Source organism: Cryptotermes secundus, unplaced genomic scaffold (genome assembly GCF_002891405.2).
Source record: "Cryptotermes secundus unplaced genomic scaffold, Csec_1.0 scaffold1057, whole genome shotgun sequence".
NCBI lineage: Eukaryota > Metazoa > Arthropoda > Insecta > Blattodea > Kalotermitidae > Cryptotermes > Cryptotermes secundus.
Window position 1 is genome coordinate 238,890 of NW_019729909.1, and position 23,841 is coordinate 262,730.

The 23,841-nt window shown below is 39.3% G+C and overlaps 1 protein-coding gene across 1 annotated transcript in view; it reads left to right on the plus strand.

Moving 5' to 3' along the window:
- Window positions 1-23,841, plus strand: part of LOC111865830 (collagen alpha chain CG42342) — a gene marked incomplete at its 3' end in the record, with an annotated part of 284,652 nt that overhangs the window by 171,670 nt on the left and 89,141 nt on the right. The window contains 4 exon segments of the mRNA XM_023854166.2: window positions 9,199-9,269; window positions 9,442-9,477; window positions 19,243-19,278; window positions 21,774-21,809. Of these exon segments, the coding sequence (XP_023709934.1) occupies window positions 19,276-19,278; window positions 21,774-21,809 (39 nt within the window). The 5' untranslated portion in view covers window positions 9,199-9,269; window positions 9,442-9,477; window positions 19,243-19,275.

Here is a 23,841-nt window from a genome sequence, read left to right on the forward strand (position 1 = left end):
TTCTTGATGCACTCTTCTTCATTCAGGTTTATCGTGGCCTTAAATCCTGCTCCTCCCTTCTGGATAATGCTAGTCTTCGTGTTCCTACTTGCCATGTTCGAGACTTCTCTACTTTTAGCGTTCGTCCCTCAAAAAGACACTGTCCCTCTTCTCGGTGCGCCCTTGCTACCAACGTGGTGGGTAAAGATCTCGACATATTTGCTGACGGAGCGGTTTCTCTGAATCATATTTTACAAGCATGTACCGAACCTTTTACGGTGTTACTTGATTAGTGTTTTAATTCACTACAAATGTGTGTACCTCGGCTAACTTTAATTTTTCTTATGTAATTGGTTTTAATTTATTGACTTGTTATTAATCTTATTAATTTTATGCTATCACTCACAGGTGTCTTATCTTAGTATTTAGTTACTAACAGTATTAGCAACATTCGTAATATTTCATAAATGTATGTATATAGTTCAGTCTTCTTTAGATTTATGTTCACAGATTTATTTGTCATACTTGTATTTTGTTTGAATTATTTTCTGTATATACTCGTGCTAACTTTGTAATTGGCCACTGTGCTGTTGAGTTATTTCACGTAAATAAACATGAATTGAATTATTATTATTATTATTATTGAGTCTAGGCTTTCTTGAGAAATCACCAGTTCCTCTGTGGAAGTAAAGTGGAACTGGAAGAAGATGCATATTGAGGAGTTTCATATTTCGTACTTGTCATCAAATAAGTTGGGGTGATCAAATCAAGGATTATGAAATTGTCGTAGCATGTAGCACACACAGGAGAGATGAGGAATGTGTACATAATTTTGGTAAGAAAACCCGAAGAGAAAAGGGCAGTTGTCGTAGAAAAGAGAATAATGTAAAAACGAATCTGAAATAAGTGTTGTGTGTGTGAGTGAGTGAGTGTGAGAGTGAGTGAGTGAGTGAGAGAGTGAGTGAGTGAGTGAGTGAGTGAGTGAGGGCTGGGATCATGATAAGGACCTTTGACGACGATAATGAACCTGCGGATTCTGTTGTCTGAAAAGCGGGGAATTTTTTGACTAGACGAATGAGTATTAGCTCCTCAAGAATCACTCTTTTCAAAGCGACCCAGTTTGTTTTCCTAACCACAAGACTGACGAAAGCCCCGGAAAGTGTAACCAACCTCACGATTCTGTGTCGGACACGCTGTGCACTGTGGCCTACACAACTCAGATCATAATCATCAGCTTCGAAGCACGGAAACTCTTCGTTGATGACGTTAAAACGTCAGAAAATTTCTTTTCATCACATGAGGACCTCTGAAACATTTCGCAGATTTAACATGCAGCAACAGTGTGATGCCTTGTTGAATCGGTCAGCATGTCGCAACAAAATTCAAGAAATGTTTTGCAGAGTTCTCTCGTCCATTGTAATTATTATTCTTTCAACTCACCCTCTTCTTCCCTAAGGCCCTTCTATGAATGAGAATCCCTTTATATTTTCTCCCTCATTCTTGCAGTACTAAAATTCAAATTTGCATAAACTGTTTATTGCCCAATTGGTCCCGCAACATTTGTCTTCCCCCACACCAACCCCTAGGGTCCTGGGTTTACACTACACGTGCAATAAAATTTAAAAGCAGTACATAAATTCCTTTAGCATGTAACTTACCATTGCAGGGGGCAGAATTCCACCCTTCTTCCCTCTCGCTATATAATAGTAAGGGGGAGAGATGGTGACATCAAAATGCATCGTTGATGAAGTCATTTCCATACTGTCATGTTTATACCCAAGGGGTAATCGTTCCCTCCCTCAAACAAGAGCAGAATTAACGTTCTTTAATTGCTGTTGGAGCTATTCACATTCAGAACCCGCGCTTGAACACAGCATTAGTACGGGAAACGTAAGGTTTCGGACTTATACGTAACATTGGCTACGCTCAGCTGAGAAAAGGTAGTTTCCTCGTTCTTTGACGTGTGATCGAAGTTTTGTTTGAGGCTTTAGTTGGCCGCAGATTCGATTCTCTTATGTCTATAATGAGAAGACGTCTGTGTTTCTGTTTGCTTGTTTCCTTGTTGAGCGTTATGTAGCTTTACTAGCGGTTCTCGGCGTAACATACGTCTTGCTAGCAGATCTTAGGGCCCCCATACACACACAGTTTGGCCTCCAGTTCGGCCTGCACAGTTGAAGACTGAAAGGCAAAACTGACGTGTGTGGTGCGGCCGGCCGGCCAATCGTTTGGACTGTTGGCCTGTGGGAAACCCGTCAGTCCGTCAGTTCTGCCTGCAGGACCGTAGCACGTGACGTGTGTGACTCAACATTATAGGCTGGAAGACCGTGATTGTGGCATGAAGCCTGCCGCTTTATCTGCTCGTGTGTGGAGAGGAAAGGAGGGGGTAAACTGTCACAGTTTTGTCTGTAAGGTCGATCGGAAGGCCAAACTATGTGTGTATGGGGGGGGGGCCTTACTCTATTTTATTGTGGCTCTAGAGCCCTTTGTTGGACCTTGTCTGCTTTTTCAGTTTATTGATCCTACACACAGTCGGTAGGACTCCTTAGGCGAGTGATCAGCCTGTTGCAGAGCCACTACCTAAGCACACAACAACACAAACAGAATAAACGCACACAGACAGCCATGCCTTGAGTGGGATTCGAACATACGATGCCAGCGTTCGAGTGGGTGAAGACAGTTCATGTCTTAGACCGCGCAGCCAATGTGATCGGTTTCTAGCACATCTTACGGATTAATACGTGTATGTTTCATTTCATCTGTTGCAGTCGGTTACATGACTCAGCACACGGGTTAACTTGTGGCTTCAGCAGAATCGAAAATATAAAGTTGTCTGTGTCCAGACTCATTTGTCTCATTTGGATACAGTGGTGAGACCAAATGGTAAAACTGGCCGTGTGGTCAGACATTTTGTGACGAAAGCATTGCTGTACTCTCGTGTATGGTCTCCGTAGTTACTTGCTTCGCATGTGTCATAAGCAGCTCTCTTCCTAGACCCGTCAAATGACATGTTTGTTTGCATTCCCTAGAAATCGTTGCAACTGGCGAGGAGCGGAAACATAACTAAGCGTTTTTTATAGAGTGAAACCAAATTTTTGTGCAGGCTGTCCAAAATGTGATTTCTTGCATCTTACAAATAAAAAATTGGAATGTTGTACATCGTATGTCCTGAGACGTTTACTTTTCAAGGTACACAATACCATCAAGTGGCTCAAGATATCAGATGATAAACACATGGACGCCTGGTAGTTAGAATAGGCGTTCAAAGCGGCCTCCGTTCATTTCGAGACAGAGGGAGGCGCGCCTCACGGCGTTCCCTCGAACGCACCTTAACATCTTGGCATCGACCGTTGTCTCAGCTGCTTGAAACCTTACCACGTGATATTCAGTAATACTGAGAGGGACTGCACAAACGTGTTCCTTCAGGTCTCCCCACAGGGGAAAAGAACACTGGAGCTATATCTGGAGACCGAGGAGGCCATGTAATCTGCTCCCAACCTCCAATCCATCTTCTTGGATATTTTATGTTCAACCAATCCAGGATATCTTCTTCCTTTTAGTGAGGTGGAGGACCGTCGTGCTGGAACTGCAACTTCTTCCTCACAGCTGGGAGCACATCTTCAGGGAGCCCCGGGAGAATATTTCCAAGAAAATCGCGATATTGCTGAGTGGCCAGACTTCTCCTGGGCAAACAGAGGCCCACAATAACGTTCCCGACAATTCCAGCCCAAACGCTGACGCTGAAGTGGACTTGTTACACATGTTCGCAGATAGCGTGGGGATTATCCTGTGCCCAGAGGTGACTATGCTGGACGGCAAATACGCTCTCAAGCCTGTCCACACAATATTATGTAAAAAGAACTCGTCCGCTGTTTGTTAATGTCGTAGCTATCGCAGATGTGCACTCCAAGAGTAGTGAATGGTATGGTCTGTTCCACATTCACCAATATCCGGAGCTGGTACAGTAGGCCAGATAGTGGTCGACATACGAAGTGGACTGAGTCTCACCCCAGCCCAAGGAATTGAAATGGACGTAACTGAGCTTCGTGAAGTACTTCGAAGACCCTCGGTTGGGATAGCACAAATTCTGGTGTGATATCTCGTGAGATTATCTGCGGTTCCCATCCCATAACTGCAGTTGTGGCATCGTCACTGGCCGGTGTCCGTACAGTCCATGGGCGACCCTTATTTACGTGTGCCTAAGTGTTACACTTCCTGCCTCAAGAAAGCGCTGCTGCGATCGTCTACGCACATTACCGTTTGGATGACGTCGACCAGGTTAATGTAGTGCGTAAACCCGGGTAGCAGTACCAGCTCGACTGTTACATGTATCGGGGGTTAAGGGCACGTCGCAGTATCCTCCGTGTGTTTATTCCACGATCATTTTTTTTCCTTGGCACTACAGCCCCAGTGGGCCTAGGCCTACCTGCATGAACTTCTCCGTTCACTTCGGTTTTTCTAGATCTTACACATTCGGTAGGACTCCTTGGGCGTGTGATCAGCTCGTCGCAAGGCTTCTACCTGTACACAAACACAGAAATCCGCACACACACAAACTAAACATCCATGCCCTGAGTGGGATTCGAACCCACGATCCCGGTTTCCAGGCGAGCGAAGACGGTACATGCCTTAGACCGCTCGGCTACCGTGACTGGCATTCCAGGATCATGCAATCACAAAATCCCCTGGCGTTCCCCGCGTCTCCTGAGTACACCTAACAACGCGCCGTGTACCGTCGCGACAAATAACACTGCTGAGAAAAGTGTGTTACCCCATTAGACGGTGACATGTACCTCGCAAACTGAACGTGTTGTATAACATTTTCAACACTTGTCTTTAATAAGGAATCGCATTATAGGGAACTTCTGCACAAACTTCATTTTACTCTATATATAGATTTCCACACCGCTGAACCGATTTCAGCCAAATTTGGCATGATTGGATAAAACTTCTCAGAAGAATTTGTTTCGAAACACATGAGCTCCTCCTTTCTTATTGCTCGAAACTATCCAACTCGCAGAGTACTGAGCATTTCCGTTCGACGGAACTTAGAAAACAGAAGCCTTGGTTTCCTGTATGTTATAGTTTCTGAGATATTTATTCTTCAGTTTTCCAAAAATAAACGGTGATTGTTTTTAATTCACAAAAGGCCCGGATTTGCATGTTAATTGATTAACTTGTTTGTTTACTATACAATTATTTGATATTAATATGATTAACATGAGCGCTTCAACTTTTCAGTATATTCTCCCCGGAAAACACCGAATGGAGTAGCTGTTTATTTATATGTGTCAGCAAATAAATCGGAGTTGGGAAGGTCCCGCTAAATTACTGCAGTGAGTAGAAATTGGGGGAGGTGCTGTAACCGTTCATTCCAATTGGAGGACTATTGCGTATTAATTATACCTATATTAAGATAATATCAAGTAAATACAAAGAGATCCGGCAGATAGCCGACTCTTACACGCAGAAGGGACATAGTTCAAGTTTTGCTATGTGAACAGGAAGTAACATCTGGTACTTTCCTGGAATTCTGGCAGTTTCAGCAAAGTCGGAAAGTCTTTGAGAATTTGAGAGCTGACAGCTTGGGACAGCTATAACTTAGAATTGGGATGGCCGGAGCCTCATCCCATGGTCGTAATGCATCAAGGGGCTGTCAACCTTAGCGTCAGGTCAGCATCTGCCAGAATCACATAGCAAAGCAACATGATTGGAAATTAAAAATTTAGGAAACCTCCTAGTTTGAAAACTTGACCAATGGCAAAAGTGGAGGAGTGGATTTCTCCTGGGGTCTGGGGTTCGTTGACCTCAGGATTCAGAGAGAGTGCATTCCACCTCAAGGAGTCTTCATACAACTTTCGGCATAGTCGGACACAAAATTACAACTACGTCCCTTCCGTAAAAGTATTACAAGTAAAGTTCTAAATAAGTGTTATTAATAGATTCATTTGTATTCAGTGAGCTGGAGGGAATTATATGATTACTAAGTGCAACGGTCTGAAGAGGTGTGTGTTATTGTAGTGAAAGATTCTTCCTGCCCTGCCCGAGCCAGACCCGTATAAGACCCGGGATATGAACTCAGCTCTACCAATTACCGAACAGAACCCGGATACTCCCGTCTTTACCTACTCGCGAGACACCTAAGGGTGTACAGGAAGCGAGCTCTCGCCTACCAGCTCCAACAACCACAGTTCTCCTCCCTTCCCACCTAACTTCTCGACATCCACGAGAAGAGGGAGGACGGTGATAAGTGGAGCACAACGTAGGATCAAGGAAGACGGTTACAATGCTGATAGGGAGGTTGGCGGACACTCCTATGGATGGGAAGAGATCATGACTGGAAATGGGCTTAGACGCGGGAAAACGCCATCTTGATTAATTCCAGAGTGCTTTGTTTCACGAAGTTCTTTCCAATGCCCCAAGATGTCATGATCATAGCTCCCAACAGCGTGGCGTGAAGAAGCGAATTCATGAACCTCCATTGTAATAACTAGGGCCCGGATTTTGATGACCCGAAAATATTTAAAAAAATACCTAAAATATGACCCAAAAATGTAATATGCAGGGCTCGGATTTTGATAACCTGAAAATATTAAAAAAATGACCGAAAAAAATCCAGAAAAACGACCTAAAGGAGAAAAGAAAGAACACTTCGCGTCCATGTTATTCACATTTCAGAAAACATATGAAGAAAAAACCCTAAAATGGCCCAAAATGACAAGAAATACCCTTAAAAGTCCAAAAAATTACCTTAAACCTAAAAATGTCAAAAAAATGACAAAAATTACCCATAAAATTTACACCTCTGTAACCAGCAGCTCATGCCCGAGATTTATATATTTAAGAGCATTGCATAGGATACAAGGAAAAAAAGATGACATGTCATCAAAATCCGGGCCCTGGTAATAACTTTCTTTGGTGCGTCTGGATCTGGATAAAATTACATTCATTCTTTGCGTCGTAACTCTGGGTTCTGTGGACGTTTTCGGTCCCTCTGTTTTCAATTCTATATTACCCAGTGAATTGTTTGTCGAGGAATTGCAATGAATGGTTCAGTACACCTTTCCTATAAAAGCCATTTGTAAGATGTGTCACTTTATGTTATGACTGTTTCACTGGGCTCTTATCGGAAGGTCGCGAGTTCAAGTCCCGATGTGGTCATTGGATTTTTTTCAATTGACCTAATCCTTCCAGCCACACTGTGGCCCTGGGGTTGACCCAGCCTCTAACAGAAATGAGTACCAGGAATGAATTAAATCATTTTCCTGGGGAGTAAAGCGCGTCCGGCACGTAAGGCTGACCGCCATCTTTGAGCCGATTGTCTAGATTAAGGGTCTCAAAACTACGGCCCGCGGGCCACATGCGACCCGCGATGTGATTTTATCCGGCCCGCGAAAGAATTGTGCAGAAATGCACCAGTTGAACTAATTTTCCAATGAGTACTCGTAAATGTGATTCCGAGCTTATTGACCTGACATATTATACTGCAGTTCGATGGCTTAGCTGTGGAAAGGTTCTTTCGCGCTTCTTTCAGCTCAGGAATGAAATTGATATATTTCTTACCGAGAAAAACCATAACGAACCACTTTTATCAGATACCAAGTGGCTTTGGAAATTAGCAGTTTTGCTGATCTGGTAAACCATATGAACCATTTGAATTTAAAGTTGCAGGGTGAAAATAACTTAGTCTGTGATTTATTTGCACTTATCAAGGCATTCAGAGCAAAGTTGATACTTCTGGAAAGCTAAGTGAAAAATTGTAACTCTGTTCATATGCTATACTGTGCAGAGTTGCATAAAAAGGGTGAAGCAGAATTTCCTTCCTCGTTTGCAAATTTAGTCATTTTAGATTTGAAAGAACAATTTCGGAAGCGATTTGCTGATTTGGATTCCAGTGCTCAGGAAATTAGATTGTTTCAAAATCCGTTTGACTGTGATGCTGCAGATGTCCCAAGTCAAATTAAAATGAAAATTATTGAACTTCAGGAAAATTATCATATTAAAGACAAATACAAGGAAGGAAATTTGATCGAATTTTATAAATTTCTGAACTCTGAGCAATTTCCAAATTTAAAGAAATTTGGTTGTAAATTTATCTCCATTTTTGGGACGACGTATCTGTGTGAACAAACTTTTTCCCAGATGAAGTACATCAAGTCGAAATACGGGAAAAATTTATCCGATGAACATTTAAAGTCGCTGCTTGTGATTAGCGTTTCAAAATTTGAACCTCAATTTAATCAAATTTTAAGAATGCAAAAAGAGTTCCATCATTCACATTAATTGTTTTATTATAATTTGTGATCAAAATGTGAGCATTTGTTGCTACTGTCTGTTGTAATTAATATACGATAATTTATTCTCACGTACTTTGTATTTAGTTTATGAAATTCTGTGCTTTCAATAAAACTCATATACCTAGAGTTATTAATTTCTCATTTTATCCGGCCCGTTGAAAGTGCTGAATTACCTAATGTGGCCCGCGGTTCGAAAAGTTCGGAGACCCCTGGGTTAGATAATGTGGGACCCTCAACGTCTCATAATCCTATGGGCCTTCACTGCCTGGTACAGGGATAGCTTTACTTTTACTGTATTTGTACTTTTTTGGATCTTCTGTCAAATTCTGAAAAGCAATTGCTACATCCGGAAGGGATGTCAAAATATCTGCGAACAATCTGAAAGCTCAAATAGCTGTCGTTCTACCCTTAAATCCATAATCTGTCTTTCTGACAAACATACTGGATCCTTTCCTTTTAAAAGGCGTGAAAGAGATGAAGATTAAAATCATTTCAAATATCTGAAAATGCTGCTGTCTCGGAGTTCCAGCACATACGTCTGTCTCTGTGAGATAGAAATGGGAATGATGAAAATGTGACAGCTATTTTGGGCATTGCCCATCATCTTGGGATATCCTAACACAACGTTTCTGAAACCGGATCTGTTGCCAAAAACATCTTGTTTAAAAAAAATGCAAGGCAAAGGGCATAGTTTCGGATAGTGGATCTGTTTCCGAAATATCGCGTTTAAAAAGACTCAATATGACATGCACATGTCCGAAATAATGGTAGTGTTCTTTTGTAAGGCACCGTCGTCAGGAACAGTTAGACTAAAGGGTAACAGAGGTGCTCTGCATGTGTCAGCACCAAGTGCCTTACGCGTATGTAAGAACGTAACTACTTCATAGCCACGTGAACTAAACACTGGTAATTCTGTTCATTTCAGGCCCTCCTGGTCCACCAGGCAAACGAGGAAAGAAGGGGAGGAAAGGTGACACCGGGGAACCAGGAGCCGTGGTAAGGGCAAGATGCTGATACCGTCTGAATTAACCCGATGATTGTACGCTTTGTTTCACTGGAACACGCTTTCATTTCAAATTATTTATTCGCGATAAAACTTCATAAAAGAAGGAAAAAAAACTATTTTTGTAGGCCATTACTGAGTTTTGTTTCTTTTCCTCTTTTTCAGGGTCCCATTGGTCCACCGGGGAAGAACGGTTTTCCGGTATTTTATTTTATATCCTAATTATCCCTAAAGTCATAAACACTTAGTTTACAAATAAGTTTTTAGTAAACGTAGCTGTATTTTTATGACACTTACAAGCCAAGTTTTGAAAAACAAAATTCTTATATATCATATTTATCTTAGTTTATAAATTGGCTTCCAAATATTATGTGCATATAATTATGTTAATATGCAAATTATATATATATATATATATATATATCACTCTTCAGGTGACAGGTACTGGGAAATTTTATGATTAGGAGATGAGGACATAATGACAACTGATTAGAGTGGGAAATTTTGTTGTTATGAAAGGACCTGACGACTGAGAGTACTGCGAAATTGCACCTCTAGTCTCGAGAAACCCACACATACCTGAAACATGCATAATTTTTGTGACATGTGGGTTTGTTGGAAGACTTGTAACAGTCTATACTTCTCAATCTGGAAGAGGCAAAGACTTCTTCATTTGTGACAAAACTTTTCATGTGCACGTGCAGGAAACACAGATGTAGACTAAAACTTTCAAATGATCATTAAGAATATACATCATTTTTGTATTTGATGTTCTCATGGTGGTGAAAATTCACACTGGAGTCTCCGGGTTATGACACTGCACAGCCTGGTAGGAGTTTACTAAAGTTCAGAGGAACATGCTGCCTCCATCTTCAGGGTAGAATGAAGATGGACGCAGCATGGTGTCCGAACCGTTGGTAATAATCTACCAGACTCCCTTGTCGGAAACAAGGAGACAAAAATATGAATACTATACACCTATTGTAATATTTTAAAATTGGCAAGAACATTATAAAATTACGTTTTTGCTCATGAAACTATCTTCTCAGATGATATCAGATGCTTTCATCATGCAGGTCTACGAATAATGACCCACTTTGTTCGTTACAAGGCATACCTCATTCAAATATCTGGGTTGAGTACTGCACTGATGCTCTTTCACACAATTACAGAAATTCTTCACAAAGACATTTATTTTAATTAGGAAAACATTAGCCTTCCAGATAAGATGAACTACTTAGGTGACTACGAAATGAACGTACACATTGTGTCTACATCCATCTTTACACGTTTATCATGTGCATGTTTTGAAGGCATGTTTGTTACTGAGAACTGTTTAAAATTCCAACCTAAAGTAACACGTTTTGACCCCGTCACTCTCAGGGCTGCCATGTCTGTGGAAGGCTACAATTGATTTATAAAATCTGGCCTCATTTCACAAAGTGTTCTGCAGCAGCCAACGATTTTTCCATTTATGTGGAAAGTACCATATTGTCATTTTCATCACGAACCCCATGATTAAGTTTCTTCTTTCCAGAGCCACTTAACACAGTGATGACCGGATATCAGTTTTTAACCCCCCCCCCCATGTGGACCGGATTACTTTACCAGTATTATTGAAAATGCAAACATTCATATAAACGATTATAATTACTAATGTAGAGCAGGTATCATAATGAAATTTAAAATGAGAATTCACCAAAGGTGTTAGTATTTCATCCAGGCATATCATCTCTTGAAGTAATCTCCTTCATGAGGGGGACTTTGCATGTGTTCATATCTGGTGTCTTTAGGTTTTTTGTGAGCCACACAACCTCTGCAAAGTTTCTGTGGATAATTCTTTCTTCCAAATGAAAAATTGTATAAAGATTGTGCTCTTTCATGTCTCCTGACTGCCTTCCAACAAGATCTCTTCTTGGTTCATCTGGGGTTGGAGGACCAGGATCATCGTCTTTATCAGTTGCTTCTACGTTGTCTTCATCGTGTGTCTGTTCGAAGCTCATTCCTGCCCAAAAATATAGCACGTGAAGTAGAAATATTTGTACTTCAGTCTTGATCCTGGGTTCTGCAACTTGTACGTGCTAAAGGAATTGAATATTATACAAGTGATTAGCCAGAGCACAGCCTTTTGCTCCAATTTATGGCTCTTTTAGGGTGGTACAACAAGGTAAATACTGGTCTGCTCTGCCAGCACCCTTCATGAACTTGTTGTACTCCATTAAAGAGGTTGACTTTTAATATTTCCCTAAATTTGTTGGTGACCTCTCCATTGCTGCCATTATATATTGCACTAATCATGTTGACCTTGCTATTATCCTTCCAGATGTGAAGAAGAACGTCCCTTTTCTGACGATATATAGCATCGTTCCTTTTTAGCTTTTAGAAGAGTCAGCCGATGGCTTTGGAATCCCCCTGTTGGCCCTGACTGTTCTGCAAACTCTTGTCTTCTTTGGGAGTAGCTTATCTGCAATTTTGACTATTTTATTTTTTTATTGCTAGTGGGGTGGGACTAAGCCCCTTATACTGCGGCCACTTCTGGCCTATTGTACCAGCCCCAGCTGATAGGTGAGGGTGATTGCGGAGCAACTGGTGGAATGAAGATTGGCAGGGGAAACCGAAGTACTTGGAGAAAACCTGCCCCAGCGCCACTTTGTCCACCACAAATCCCACTTGATGAGACCCGCGATCGAATACGGGTCACCGCGGTGGGAAGCCAGCGGCTAACCGCTTGAGCTATGGCGCGAATTTTGACACTGTTATAATAGTTATCCTGGTAAACATGGTGCCATAGGCCGATGTAAGTCTCGAGGACAGAAGCGGCGGTCGCTCAATCGGTATCATTCGCTTGCGGACTAAATCCACGGAGTTTTTTTTTCTAATGCACGCTGTTGACGTTACCCAGGGTCGGAATCTTCTTCCCTGTCTTTTGTTATGTCGAAAACAGTTTCAAGTTAATATTTTATAACTATTTTAATGATATTTATGTCTTATTTTGATTATGAATAAAATGTTTTGTACAATAAACTGTTTCTGATGGATAAAATTAAAGTTCAGTGCCAACTAAGATCAGTTTTGTTGGACAGCTTCTAATGAAACTCAATATACGACTTCATCCAAATTCGATTAGCGGTTTCGCAGAGGAAATATCGGACGAACAGACGCGTTTATTTTGTCCACTTTCTGCAAAGAACGCATACAAAAACTAGTTACCTTCCAAGGGGCTACATATAAGTTGCAACCTGTGCTCACCTGTACATGTATGCAGTGTTATATGAACGGCAATAATCACAGGCAAGTAATAAAGGTGTTAGTAGGTTACTACTAATTGTATGAAGAACTTAGAATACCCACTCTGCTTTGAATGCTTCCTATCTGGATAAAAAGTGGAGTAAACTTACTCGTATACGCTGAACGTTATACTACATTATGCTACGTACAGATTAGCAATACAGGTCTAATCTATAGGGACTTTCGGCTACTGTAACGCTCCCATAACCGGAAACTATTATTAAAATAGTATCAAATATAACAGTCTCATTAGATCTGAGATGCTCTCGTCAGGAATTATTGAGATTACTCTTGTGTGGAATGTGATACCATATAATTTGTTGTATACAGAATGACGGCATATGATTTTTAGTTTCGGAAATTTATTTTGAAGCAGCTGGCTAAGATAGAACATCGGGAAATTTAGTCATCGACTGTAACTGTCAAAGTCTATTTTACCCTATGGAGGTGTACGATGTATGTACCATTGGTAACTCTGTATACAAGAAGTGTGCATTCAAGTTCTCTCCATACATTTTATAGCAAAGTGAGCATTTTCTTTACATAAACAACCTATCACACAGAAATATTTAAAAAATGCATAATGTTAAAAGGTGAATATGCTCCAAAATCCGTCGCACAGCATCGTTGCACAGCTTTCATACATTTGCTTTTGTTAAGCCTCTTAGCTTTGTCAGAGGGCTCAGAGGCGTCTCTGTTTTCTTCACTGCAGTGCATCTGTCGGAAAACCATTGCAACTATACAGAGTGTACACGAAGTCCGGGAACACTTTAAATTATTTATTGCACAAGAACTACAGACATCATATACTCGTACGTGTCATTTTGAAGAGAACTCTGAAAGTTTGTTACGCCAATGCGCGTAATTCCATTATTTGCCGATAGTTAGCGTTAGTTGCAAACATGGCGACTTCAGGTGTCGAGAAGGCTTTCTGTGTGTTAGAATTAGACAAAAACAAGTGCGCTACACATGTGCAACGAAAGTTTAGGACCAAGTATGGTAAGAACCCATCAACCAGGAAGGCAATTTACAACTGGCACAAGAAATTCATGGCTACAGGTTGCTTGTCCCCAGAAAAAAAGAGTGGACGTCCTGGTGTGAGTGAAGGGGATGCGGAACTTGTAAGAGCATGTAAGAGAGACATTCACGTGGAGTCCGAGGAAATCAGGGCGTCGAGCGTCGTGTGAACTCCAAATGTCCCCAAAGACAGTGTGGAAAGTTCTGCGCAAGAAGCTGATTATGAAGCCATTCACACTGCAGCTACTGCATAAGCTAAATGACGACGACAAAGGCAAGCGCTTTAAGTTTTGTTGTCAGTTTTGTAACAATTGGCAGAAGATGACGATGGGTTCGTGAATCGCTTAATTTAATATCACTCCGCGTGATTTTTTCTATGGGGACATATTAAAGAGATGGTGTATCAGAGCTCAAGGAGGGAATCCGGGAAGCGACCGCTACAGTCGACGAGGCCATGTTGGGAAGGGTATGGCAAGAATTCAATTCCCGTGTGGACGTGAGTTTCTCTTAAAAATGACACCTATATGATGTCTGTATAATTTGTAGTTCTTGTGAAATAAATAATTTAAAGTGTTCCCGGACTTTATGTACACTCTGTATTTGCACTATTAGGCTAAAAGCTTAAACAGTTGTAATCTAATGTTAGAATATTCGGGTGTATTATCTTGCCTTGCGAAATTATAAAGATCATTTGTGCTCTCTTTGTATCTACCAACATTTAGACGGAACCTACTGCCTCCATTTTCCTACCCTGAAGATGGAGGGAGCAAGTTCCATCGAAACCTTGGTAAATATTTCCAGATTATAAAGCATCGAATCATAGGTGACGAGAACTTTCATACGAGTCCGGTGTGTATTCTCTTCAGAGCAAAAATGTTAACACACTTCAAAAAATTCACGTTGTTCACTGCCACAAAATCGAAGCACACGTATTTTTGCCTCCGGCATGTTTCTTTTTAATTTTCGACAAAAGAGGTTACCGTATCATTTACTTATATTTTAAGAATTTATCATTGTACCGAATTTTATAATTCTGCATTTATAGAAGTTGCCAACTCTCTAGAAATTAATGCATTCTCATCTTGGTGTACTCGTTGATATATCGGTCATGGAAAGGTACAGCGACAGAATGGTCTCGTGTTTCACATTCAACGTCGCCAACCCTATGTCCGCAAGCCCCTTGATGCCTAAGAGTCGACGCTAGCTCAATTTCCGCCCTAGGCGTGAAGTAAATCCACGCCGCCCTTAATTCAAAACGGATCATTCTGTATAAAATTTCATCGTTTACGCTGCCGCGTAACATGTTTAGGTGGTTGCCAATTAATGGTCACGGCATAAACAAAAGCACAACAGAAATTAACGAAAAACGATACAAAAGATGCCGCCTCTAAAATCGTGTGGACCAGGGTTCGCCTGTGTTGGTCCCACCCTGTTAATGCTCTTGGAAGTATCATCATGAGCTCTCAAGAATTTAAAATATTCATAATAATTTCCTACTTGTTTGCTGATGATAACAAAACTTATTTATGTTCCATTTACCAGTTGTGTTCAGGTGCCACACTATTATTATTATTATTATTATTGCTAGTGGGATGGGACTAAGTCCCTCGTACTGCGGCCACTTCTGGCCTATTGTACCAGCCCCAGATGATTGTGGAGCATTTGGTGGAATGAAGATTGGCAGGAGAAACCGAAGTACTCGCAAGGAAACCTGCCCCAGCTCCACTTTGTCCACCACAAATCCCACTTGACCAGACCCGGGATCTAACCCGGGCCACCGCGGTGGGAAGCCAGCGACTAACCGCTTGAGCTATGGCGTGGCCCTTGGTGCCACACTAACTGAGAGGTTCAAAAACCAACAAACTCCGTGGTTTCAGTCCGCAAGCGAACTATACCGACCGAATGGCCGCAGCTTTTCGGCGAAGTTAGTACCAACTGTAGCGGATAGAGGGTGTCGCGTGGTCAGCGCAACGAATCCCCAAGGCCGTTAATCTCGATTTTCTAGACCGGTGCCGCTATTTCCTTGAAATAGCTCCTTATATATCCTTACGAGGCTGAGTGGACCCTGTTCCAGACCTACTACTGAGAAAACCTGGGAGCGCCGAGAGTTTATAGTGCAAAAAATGGTAATTTATCTAAGAAAATGACAGTATTCATTGTGTATTTTTATGAGACACAATGTATCAAAAAGTGTTTTTATAATCATTTCTTGGTAGATTGACAGCGCCTATTATAAATTATGGATTAAGCTTCTCCTAATTGGACGTTAATCACTAAAGGAATGCCATTATTGAAAATTCATGTTAAGTTATTATGTAGGACATACACATAAACACACACAGACAAAGAGACACACACACATAATTGTAACTGTTCATTTTTACTTTCTCTTATGACCTTGAAAACGTCTGACAGGATTTGTATTTTATAACATGTTAAAAATCATTATGATATGGAAGGGTTATACACAGCCGGTCTTAGTGGCCGTAATTTTAGGACATGTGAGTTTGGAGCTGTAGTTTCTAATCCAGCTCACATCAAAAGCAATTATGTTTATTTTGCTCACTGTAGGTCATCCAGTAACCAAGGTATCATGCTGTATGTCGAATACTTGGGAGGTTTCATTCACAAAGTGCCATATTATGAAAAAATAAGAAATGAGTGATTTAGGGGGAGGACATAAGCCCTATTTTTTTTCTGTTAATTTTGTGAAGTTTAGGTGAATTTTCCTCAGTAACCACTCTCTCTGTGGTTATGAAATTTGCCTTACATGTAGCAAGGTTTCTCTCCATCTGCTGACTTTTTTACTGTGATTATAAATCATTTTTTTAAAGCTCAATTTGAGGAAATCATACAGAAAAACTATTAAAATATATTTACAAATAAATCACTGTAAAAATCAGCATATAGACATGCCAAATCTCATAACTGTGTAGTGTATAGTATCTTAGAAAAATGCATAAATTTAAATTGTATGAAATTAACATGGGTCAAGCGGTAGCATAGTTAGTTGAGACACTGTGCTAGAAGCCAGAAGATCACGGGATGGAATCTCGATGAGGTGAATTTTTTCAGTTTACCTAATCTTTCCAGCTGCACTATGGACGTGGGGTCGACTCAGCCTCTAACAGAAATGAATACCAGGAATATTCCTGGGGGTAAAGGGCGGCCAGCGCGTAAGGCTGACAACCTCACCGCCATCTATGAACTGATTGTCTAGAAAATGTGGGAGCCTTAACATCTCACAACCATATGGGCCTCCACGGCCTGTTGCAGGGATACCTGTACTTTACTTTTTTACTTTATGAAATGAACATTGTGAAGATAGATCGTATAATCTCCCCTTAATACACACTTCTCCATGAAAAATCTTTTCTTCCTTGCCATACCATGTCTTTTATAGAATAGGGCTTAGTAAATCAGAGTGTAAATCCATGTCTGATATCTGGTTTTGTGATTTCATCTGTGACCCAACAATTGGCTGGTTACACAGTAAGGAATATTTTTATAGATCTTATAATCTCCCCTAAATACACTCTTCTCCATGAAAAATCTTTTCTTCCTTGCCATACCATGTCTTTTATAGAATAGGGCTTAGTAAATCAGAGTGTAAATCCATGTCTGATATCTGGTTTTGTGATTTCATCTCTGACCCAACAATTGGCTGGTTACACAGTAAGGAATATTTTTAACATTACCTCTTCTGTCTTCCTTGGTGGTGAATTTCCTCCCCTTTCTTGGAGTATGGAAATTTTTTTGAGCATACATTGCAGTGCATCCTTTCAAATTGATATTCCAAGCCAGTCTTCATCCACTAATTTTACTGACACAGAATCTTTTGAATTATCTCACACTAATTCAAAATCTGAATTGAATTTTCAGCAAGATACATCTCTTTGTAAGCTTTTTCAAAACTTTCACACAGCAACTTCTGGGGCACCAACTGTTTGCATAAAGCATTGTTATGGTTGTCCCCAGGCCTTCCAGCCACCTGACAGGTCTTGAATGAACTACATACAACAACAGCAAGTATTTTAATATCTGAAACTGCATATAACAGTAGGCCAAAGAATCAGTGCAAAACATGGAATTTTATGTTAAATGTAGTTTAGGTTAAATATGTTATTTTCATGACTTACATAGCAGACTTGGAGCATCTATATGATGAAATTTGGATTCTCATTATAAACAAAGAACACAGAATGAGGAAAAAAGGCTGAGGAATTTACTTGTACCTTGGAGAGATGAAGTATAAAAACTGGAGGAAATTATATAAAGGGAGTTTGTAATTTTTGCTCTCCATGTGATAGATGGTGATTCTATTAAGAAAGATAGCCAAATGTGACATACAGCAGCCATGAAATAATGAAACAATTCATTAATAACCATGGTCTGAGAACCTCAAGGGAAGAGACTTCTTGGGAGACGTAGACATAAATGAGAGGGTAGTATTAAAAAAGGGGTCTGTGTAGTCAGAGTCCGCCGATAATGCAACAGTTGTTTATTCACCACTTAACACTTAACACAACATGTTTTGGCCATAGATGTCCATCTTCAGGTGTTTTTATATGTCCAACTGTTACACTGTTCTGAAATGCGCTAAAATGGCGCATTAAAAGACCTGAAGATAGCCATCTATGGCCGAAACATGTTGTGTTAAGCGTTAAGTGGTGATTAAACAATTGTTGCATTATCGACGGACTGTGAATACATTGACATTTGGTTGAAGATATGCAGCAAGAGTCTGAAATACAGAATTAAAAAAGGGTTCTTATGGGAACAGAGTTGGTAGGTGTGAACTTTGTTTGTATTTAAGTGGCTGTGGATAAGATCCAGTGGTAGGCTTTTGAAAATGTGGTGATGTGACTTTGGTTTCCCTTAGAGTGGGGTACTTCGTTCACCAACTAAATGATTATAGCTTTTTAACAGTCATAAGCATTTAGTGTAAAGAACCTGAATATAAATTAAATGTTATTTGTAGTTTCTTGTGGGACAATGTAAAGTTGGATAGAGGTGTGGAACAAATAGGAGGAAACCTGCCAATCGGAGATGATAGGGTTTTGAGGAGTCTTGGTGCTGTAGCAGCAGTGTTACATGTTTACTCTTTTTACGCACCTTTTGCCATGATATTTATTATTAATATTTTAAGATGAAAGACATTGTAAATTGAATCAATCAGGACCCTTGAACTACAAAATCAGAAATCACACTCTCTAATCCAACCTGTAGACCCATTACTATGAGAGAAATTATAAATACTCTATCAAAATATCTCACCTCATAATCTCATTCTTTAATTTTAACAGCTGTTCTCATTTTGGCTGTTAACAGTCGATGTTGATTTTGGGTGTTTGAGCCTCCAGCTGAATAACAGTTTTTGTAAGGGGACTACAAAATGGTTGAAATAGTTCTGATATTTTTCTGATTGTAATAAATTGTTTACTCTAGGAATATAATAATGAATTATAAACTTACTGCATATTCAGACACAAGTTCATTTACCGATGTTAATCAGTGAAGCATATATGACTTTGTACTGCAACTAATGTTACAGTCAGATTATTTTCAGATGTTAAATCATTATTATCATCATCTGCAATCGATTCTACAACTAAAGACTCATACATGCACATCATTATTATTAGTTTGCTGTGTTTCCAGGGACTAAAGGGACATAAAGGCGACAGAGGAATTATGGTAAGATTTTCTTTCAAGTTTGTTATGTCGAATGTATTAAGATAGTGGCCATTGCTGTTCAAATGAACTAAATTCAAAGGAAGTTTTGAATGAATTTCACTGGTTAAGTAAATAAATTCCATAGATTTTAACCGTTGTTTTAAAATATAGTAATGTGAATGTGGAAACACATGTTAATCCTACTGTCGACTTGTAACTAGCAAAGTGGTTACCATATATTTGTTAGAAACCCAATAAATATTATCTCAAATATTTCAGTTTTTTTAAGAAAAAATGATAGACCTCTGTATCAAACAGCTGAATAAAATTTCCTGTCTTTCCTTCCCATCTTATAGGTCCACATATTCTTTCATATTCCACATATTCACTGGATGGTTGAGGCTAGCTCTTTCTAACGGACCCAACAGAATAGGTGTTTTCCTTCACCTGAGGATGGAAACAGATCCAGTTTCTGAAACGTCGTGTTTTTATTAGTTATCTTAAAAACCAGGACGATGGATAAAGTCCAAAAACCCAATATATCAGTGTATACATATTCATATCTCACTGATATAACAATTTGACTTCTATCTGCACGATAAGAACACCGCAGCAAAAGAAAACCAAAAATGTAATACATATAGTAACAAGATAATTACGTTAGAAGATAAATAAAGGTTTGCATATCTCATGTTGGAAAAGTAATATTTTATATTACACTAAAATGAACCAATTCGAGACTTCTTTTACTGCTGCATTTAGTAACTGCATCATTCCTACTGGACATGTTAGGTGGGTCTCTTGTCACCACAGCATGGTGCATCCTCAGGTTGTGGATGGAGGAGACGCCCTCCAAGTATGGAGGGAAGCTGCTAATATATTGAATAAACAATAACGAACAGCCAACAATTGGTGGTCCTCCAGCTTGGGGGTTGATAAAATTGATGATATAAAGGACAGGTTCTCTGAAGAACTAGAACATGTATTTGATAAATTGCCGAAGTACCCTATGAAAATTTTGTTATGAGGTACCATTGTCAAAGCAGGCAGGGAAGACAATTTCAAACCAACGATTGGGAATGAGAGTTTGTATGAAATTAATAATGATAATGGAGTTAGAGTAGTAAACTTTGCCACATTGAAAAATCTTACTGCCAAAAGTAAAATGTTCACACATCGTAACATCCATAAATTTACTTGGACATCTCCTGATGGGAAGACACAATCAGATCGACCATATTTTGATAGACAGGAGATGGCATTCAAGTATGCTTGATGTCCGATCATTCAGGGCAGCAGATTGTGATACTGACCAGCACCTGGTGGTGGCAAAGGTTAGGGAAAGACTCGCAGTGAGCAAAGAAACAACTCACAGAGTTCATATGGAGAGGATTAATCTCAAGAATTTAAATGAGGTAGAGGATAAAGAGCGGTATCATGTTGAAATTTCAAGTAGGTTTGCGGCTTTGGAAAACTTGGACACTGAGGCGGATGTTAATAAATCTTGGGAAACTGTTAGACAGAATGTAAACATTTCTGCCAAAGACAGTCTAGGTTCACAGAATTACTGGGGTTTTGGACTTTTTCCATTGTCCGGAATTCTAGGTCATAGAGGACATGACATTTCGGGAACTAGATCTGTTTCTGTCTTCAGGTGAGAAAGGAAGACACCTACTCAGATGGGCCCCTTAGAAGGAGCTAATCTCAATCACTGGATCCAGTGATTTGATTTGATAATTTATGGTACAACTTAATTCCCATATTCACTATGCCTTACATAAAACCATTTGTTCTACAAAACTGAGCATGGAGGTGTAAGTTCAAATGGTGTATTATCTCAGGTATATACATGGAAAGTACTGGAAGTGTATTTAAATCCCCAAAAAGTTACCTACATGACATATATCCCCTTACACAACTGATTATTTGTATAACCTGATTTGTAATTTAAAATGCTTTTCCTTTTTAGTCACCATCCCAGAAAGTTAAACCATACCTCTTATGAATATGAAGATATGAAAAATAAATACCCCTTATAACATGTTATCTTGTTACATCCTTTAGAGATATACTCCCATAAAAAACTTATAACACAAAATACCAAGTTTGGAGTTTAAGAGTCCTTACATATGCAACCCATTTCATATATTCACAAATATGTAATAATAAATCACATTACTCTTTCATTCTTATCTTAGTATGTACATATTCACAGGCTCTTTACTCTAAGTGAATACTAATTCGTAGCTGAATTTCATGTGGGATCATTCTTTCTAGATCTTGCTCCAGTATTTTAACTGGAATATACTACCTGAGAATAGCAATGACCACCATAAATAAGTAATAAATTAATGTTTGCCTAGCATCCATAACATATAACACACCATTACTGGTTGTGAATTGTATATGCATGAGCAATGCTTGATAACAGCAGCTTCATTATGAAACTAATCGCGTTTAATGCCTGGAAAGTAGGCTCTACTTTTGGTGAATGTAAATTAATTCTTCTGTTCCAGGGACTGGGTGGACTGCGGGGCTACCCGGGCTTTCCGGTTGGTTTTTATTTTATATGAACCATACAATATGCTGTTATGATGTATTCTATTTTTGCACAAGAGTTACAGTAATATTTTTATTGTATTAACACGTATAGTGTTGGAGAATGATCATTTCAATAGAATGCAAAGTTGTTACCACATAAATGTACTACAGTAGACTTTTGATTATATGACGTGATTTGACCATCATTCATGAAAGCCTTTATAATTATTTCTTACAATCTAGAACATTTGGCAAAATTTTGTGCAACTGATGATTTTGATGATGTTTTCATTTTGTATTGCAGTCAAGAAAAAAGTACTCTTGAAGTTTTATATAATTTATGGATTTACCTTAATGATGATTCGAGCAAATTTAATGCTCAGGACCCTACTTTGGTTGTAGGTTCCATTCTCATAATGCCCACTGTCCTGTAACATTACAAGACACCTAATTAAAATTTATATACAAACAAATTTTAAATGCAGGTATTGTTTTCTATGAACATCATGTTTCTTGGTCAGAATAATCAAGAGCCTATTGCAGTCATGTGAAGATAAAATATGCTGAAGTTCAGTTTAAAAAATAGGACTAAAATCGCCTGAGATTTCTATTATTGCATCTAAAATGGCAGGTTCTTAATAATAGTTAAGAAAACAGGAATAATATACATGTCTAATCAAGTTGCAGGAAGAAGAAAATTATTTTTATTTCTCACAACAAAGTACCTGAATTAAATTAATCAAATGTTCTTCAGATAAAGTCAGCATAATGATTAAATCATGGCCTTAATTCTGTCTAATGCTTTCTGTATTTCTCTCTGTGTTTGCAGCACGACGTCCTTCCTATTTTCAGGGACTGGGTACTCCTACTCGCTGTGCTGTTTCTGATTGTAGTGTGATGAGGTTCTTGTACATGAATTATTTGTAACTGCATATTAACATCTAACCATCATTCCAAAGTAACACCTAATATTTGGAAGTATAGTTATTTCTGGGCAATAATTTATAAATGGCTTGTATAGTTCTTGTACACCTTGCTTTATTTCTATTTGTCTGTCTGTTAATATCAGTATTTCTGCATATTTATTGAAAGGTCTGGTTAAAAAGAATGAAAATATTGGCAAATTACATAAAATCAATCAGTTCATTATGTACGGTAGAGGCAGATTTTCTGAGAGACTGTTGCAAATCTGATAACCAGTCTGCTGGGTGGGACACATGCTAATCACATCACCTTGCACAACATGTGTTTGAGCTTGTAAAATAATCAACAGGCCTAAACACAGTACAAATTCTCTTCAGTATCACCTTTGAATATCTACCATGAAACAAGCTCATGCATTCTGTGTCTGTTGACTGTAATTGCAATCTCTGCTCCGGTATTATACATTCAGCCAGGTATGTTACATTTTTTGCTGACATGTCATGTGAGAGCTACACATTGAAATGAATGTTCATATGTAATACCATTTGAAAAGTAAACAGAAGATTCTGTCATAAATTTAATGATCTTACAGTTGCAAATAGAAGAAAACTATTCCTGCAATTGTAAAGAAATCTAGACAGACAGGGACATTACTGAACAAAAAAGAACAACATGAAGACACAAACGGCTCCAATTGTAAAGAAATGTAGACAGACATGGACATTACTGAACAAAAAAGACCCAAACAAAATCACAAACGGCTCATCGAAGAGAAACTGGTTGAAATCAACACTACTCTTGAACACTTCTCTCAGAATTTTGCTTAAATACCCCAACAGGAGACCAGAGTTTAAAGTTTGGGGGTTTAAGGTTTGTTCTGCTTGTGAAATGAGACTGCAGTGCACAGCTATGGATATTTTACAGAGGTGCAGTGGATGGGAATGTAATAACAGGTACCATTTCTGACATCTGCTGTAATTTGAGTGGGTTTTTGTTTATGATATATTGTCCTATGGGCATATCAGTACACTGTGGATCCAGCAGGAGCTTGCTGCTATTCCACTGGATTGCCAAATGATTTCTGACACACCCTTAAGTAACACAATCTTCCACATGAAA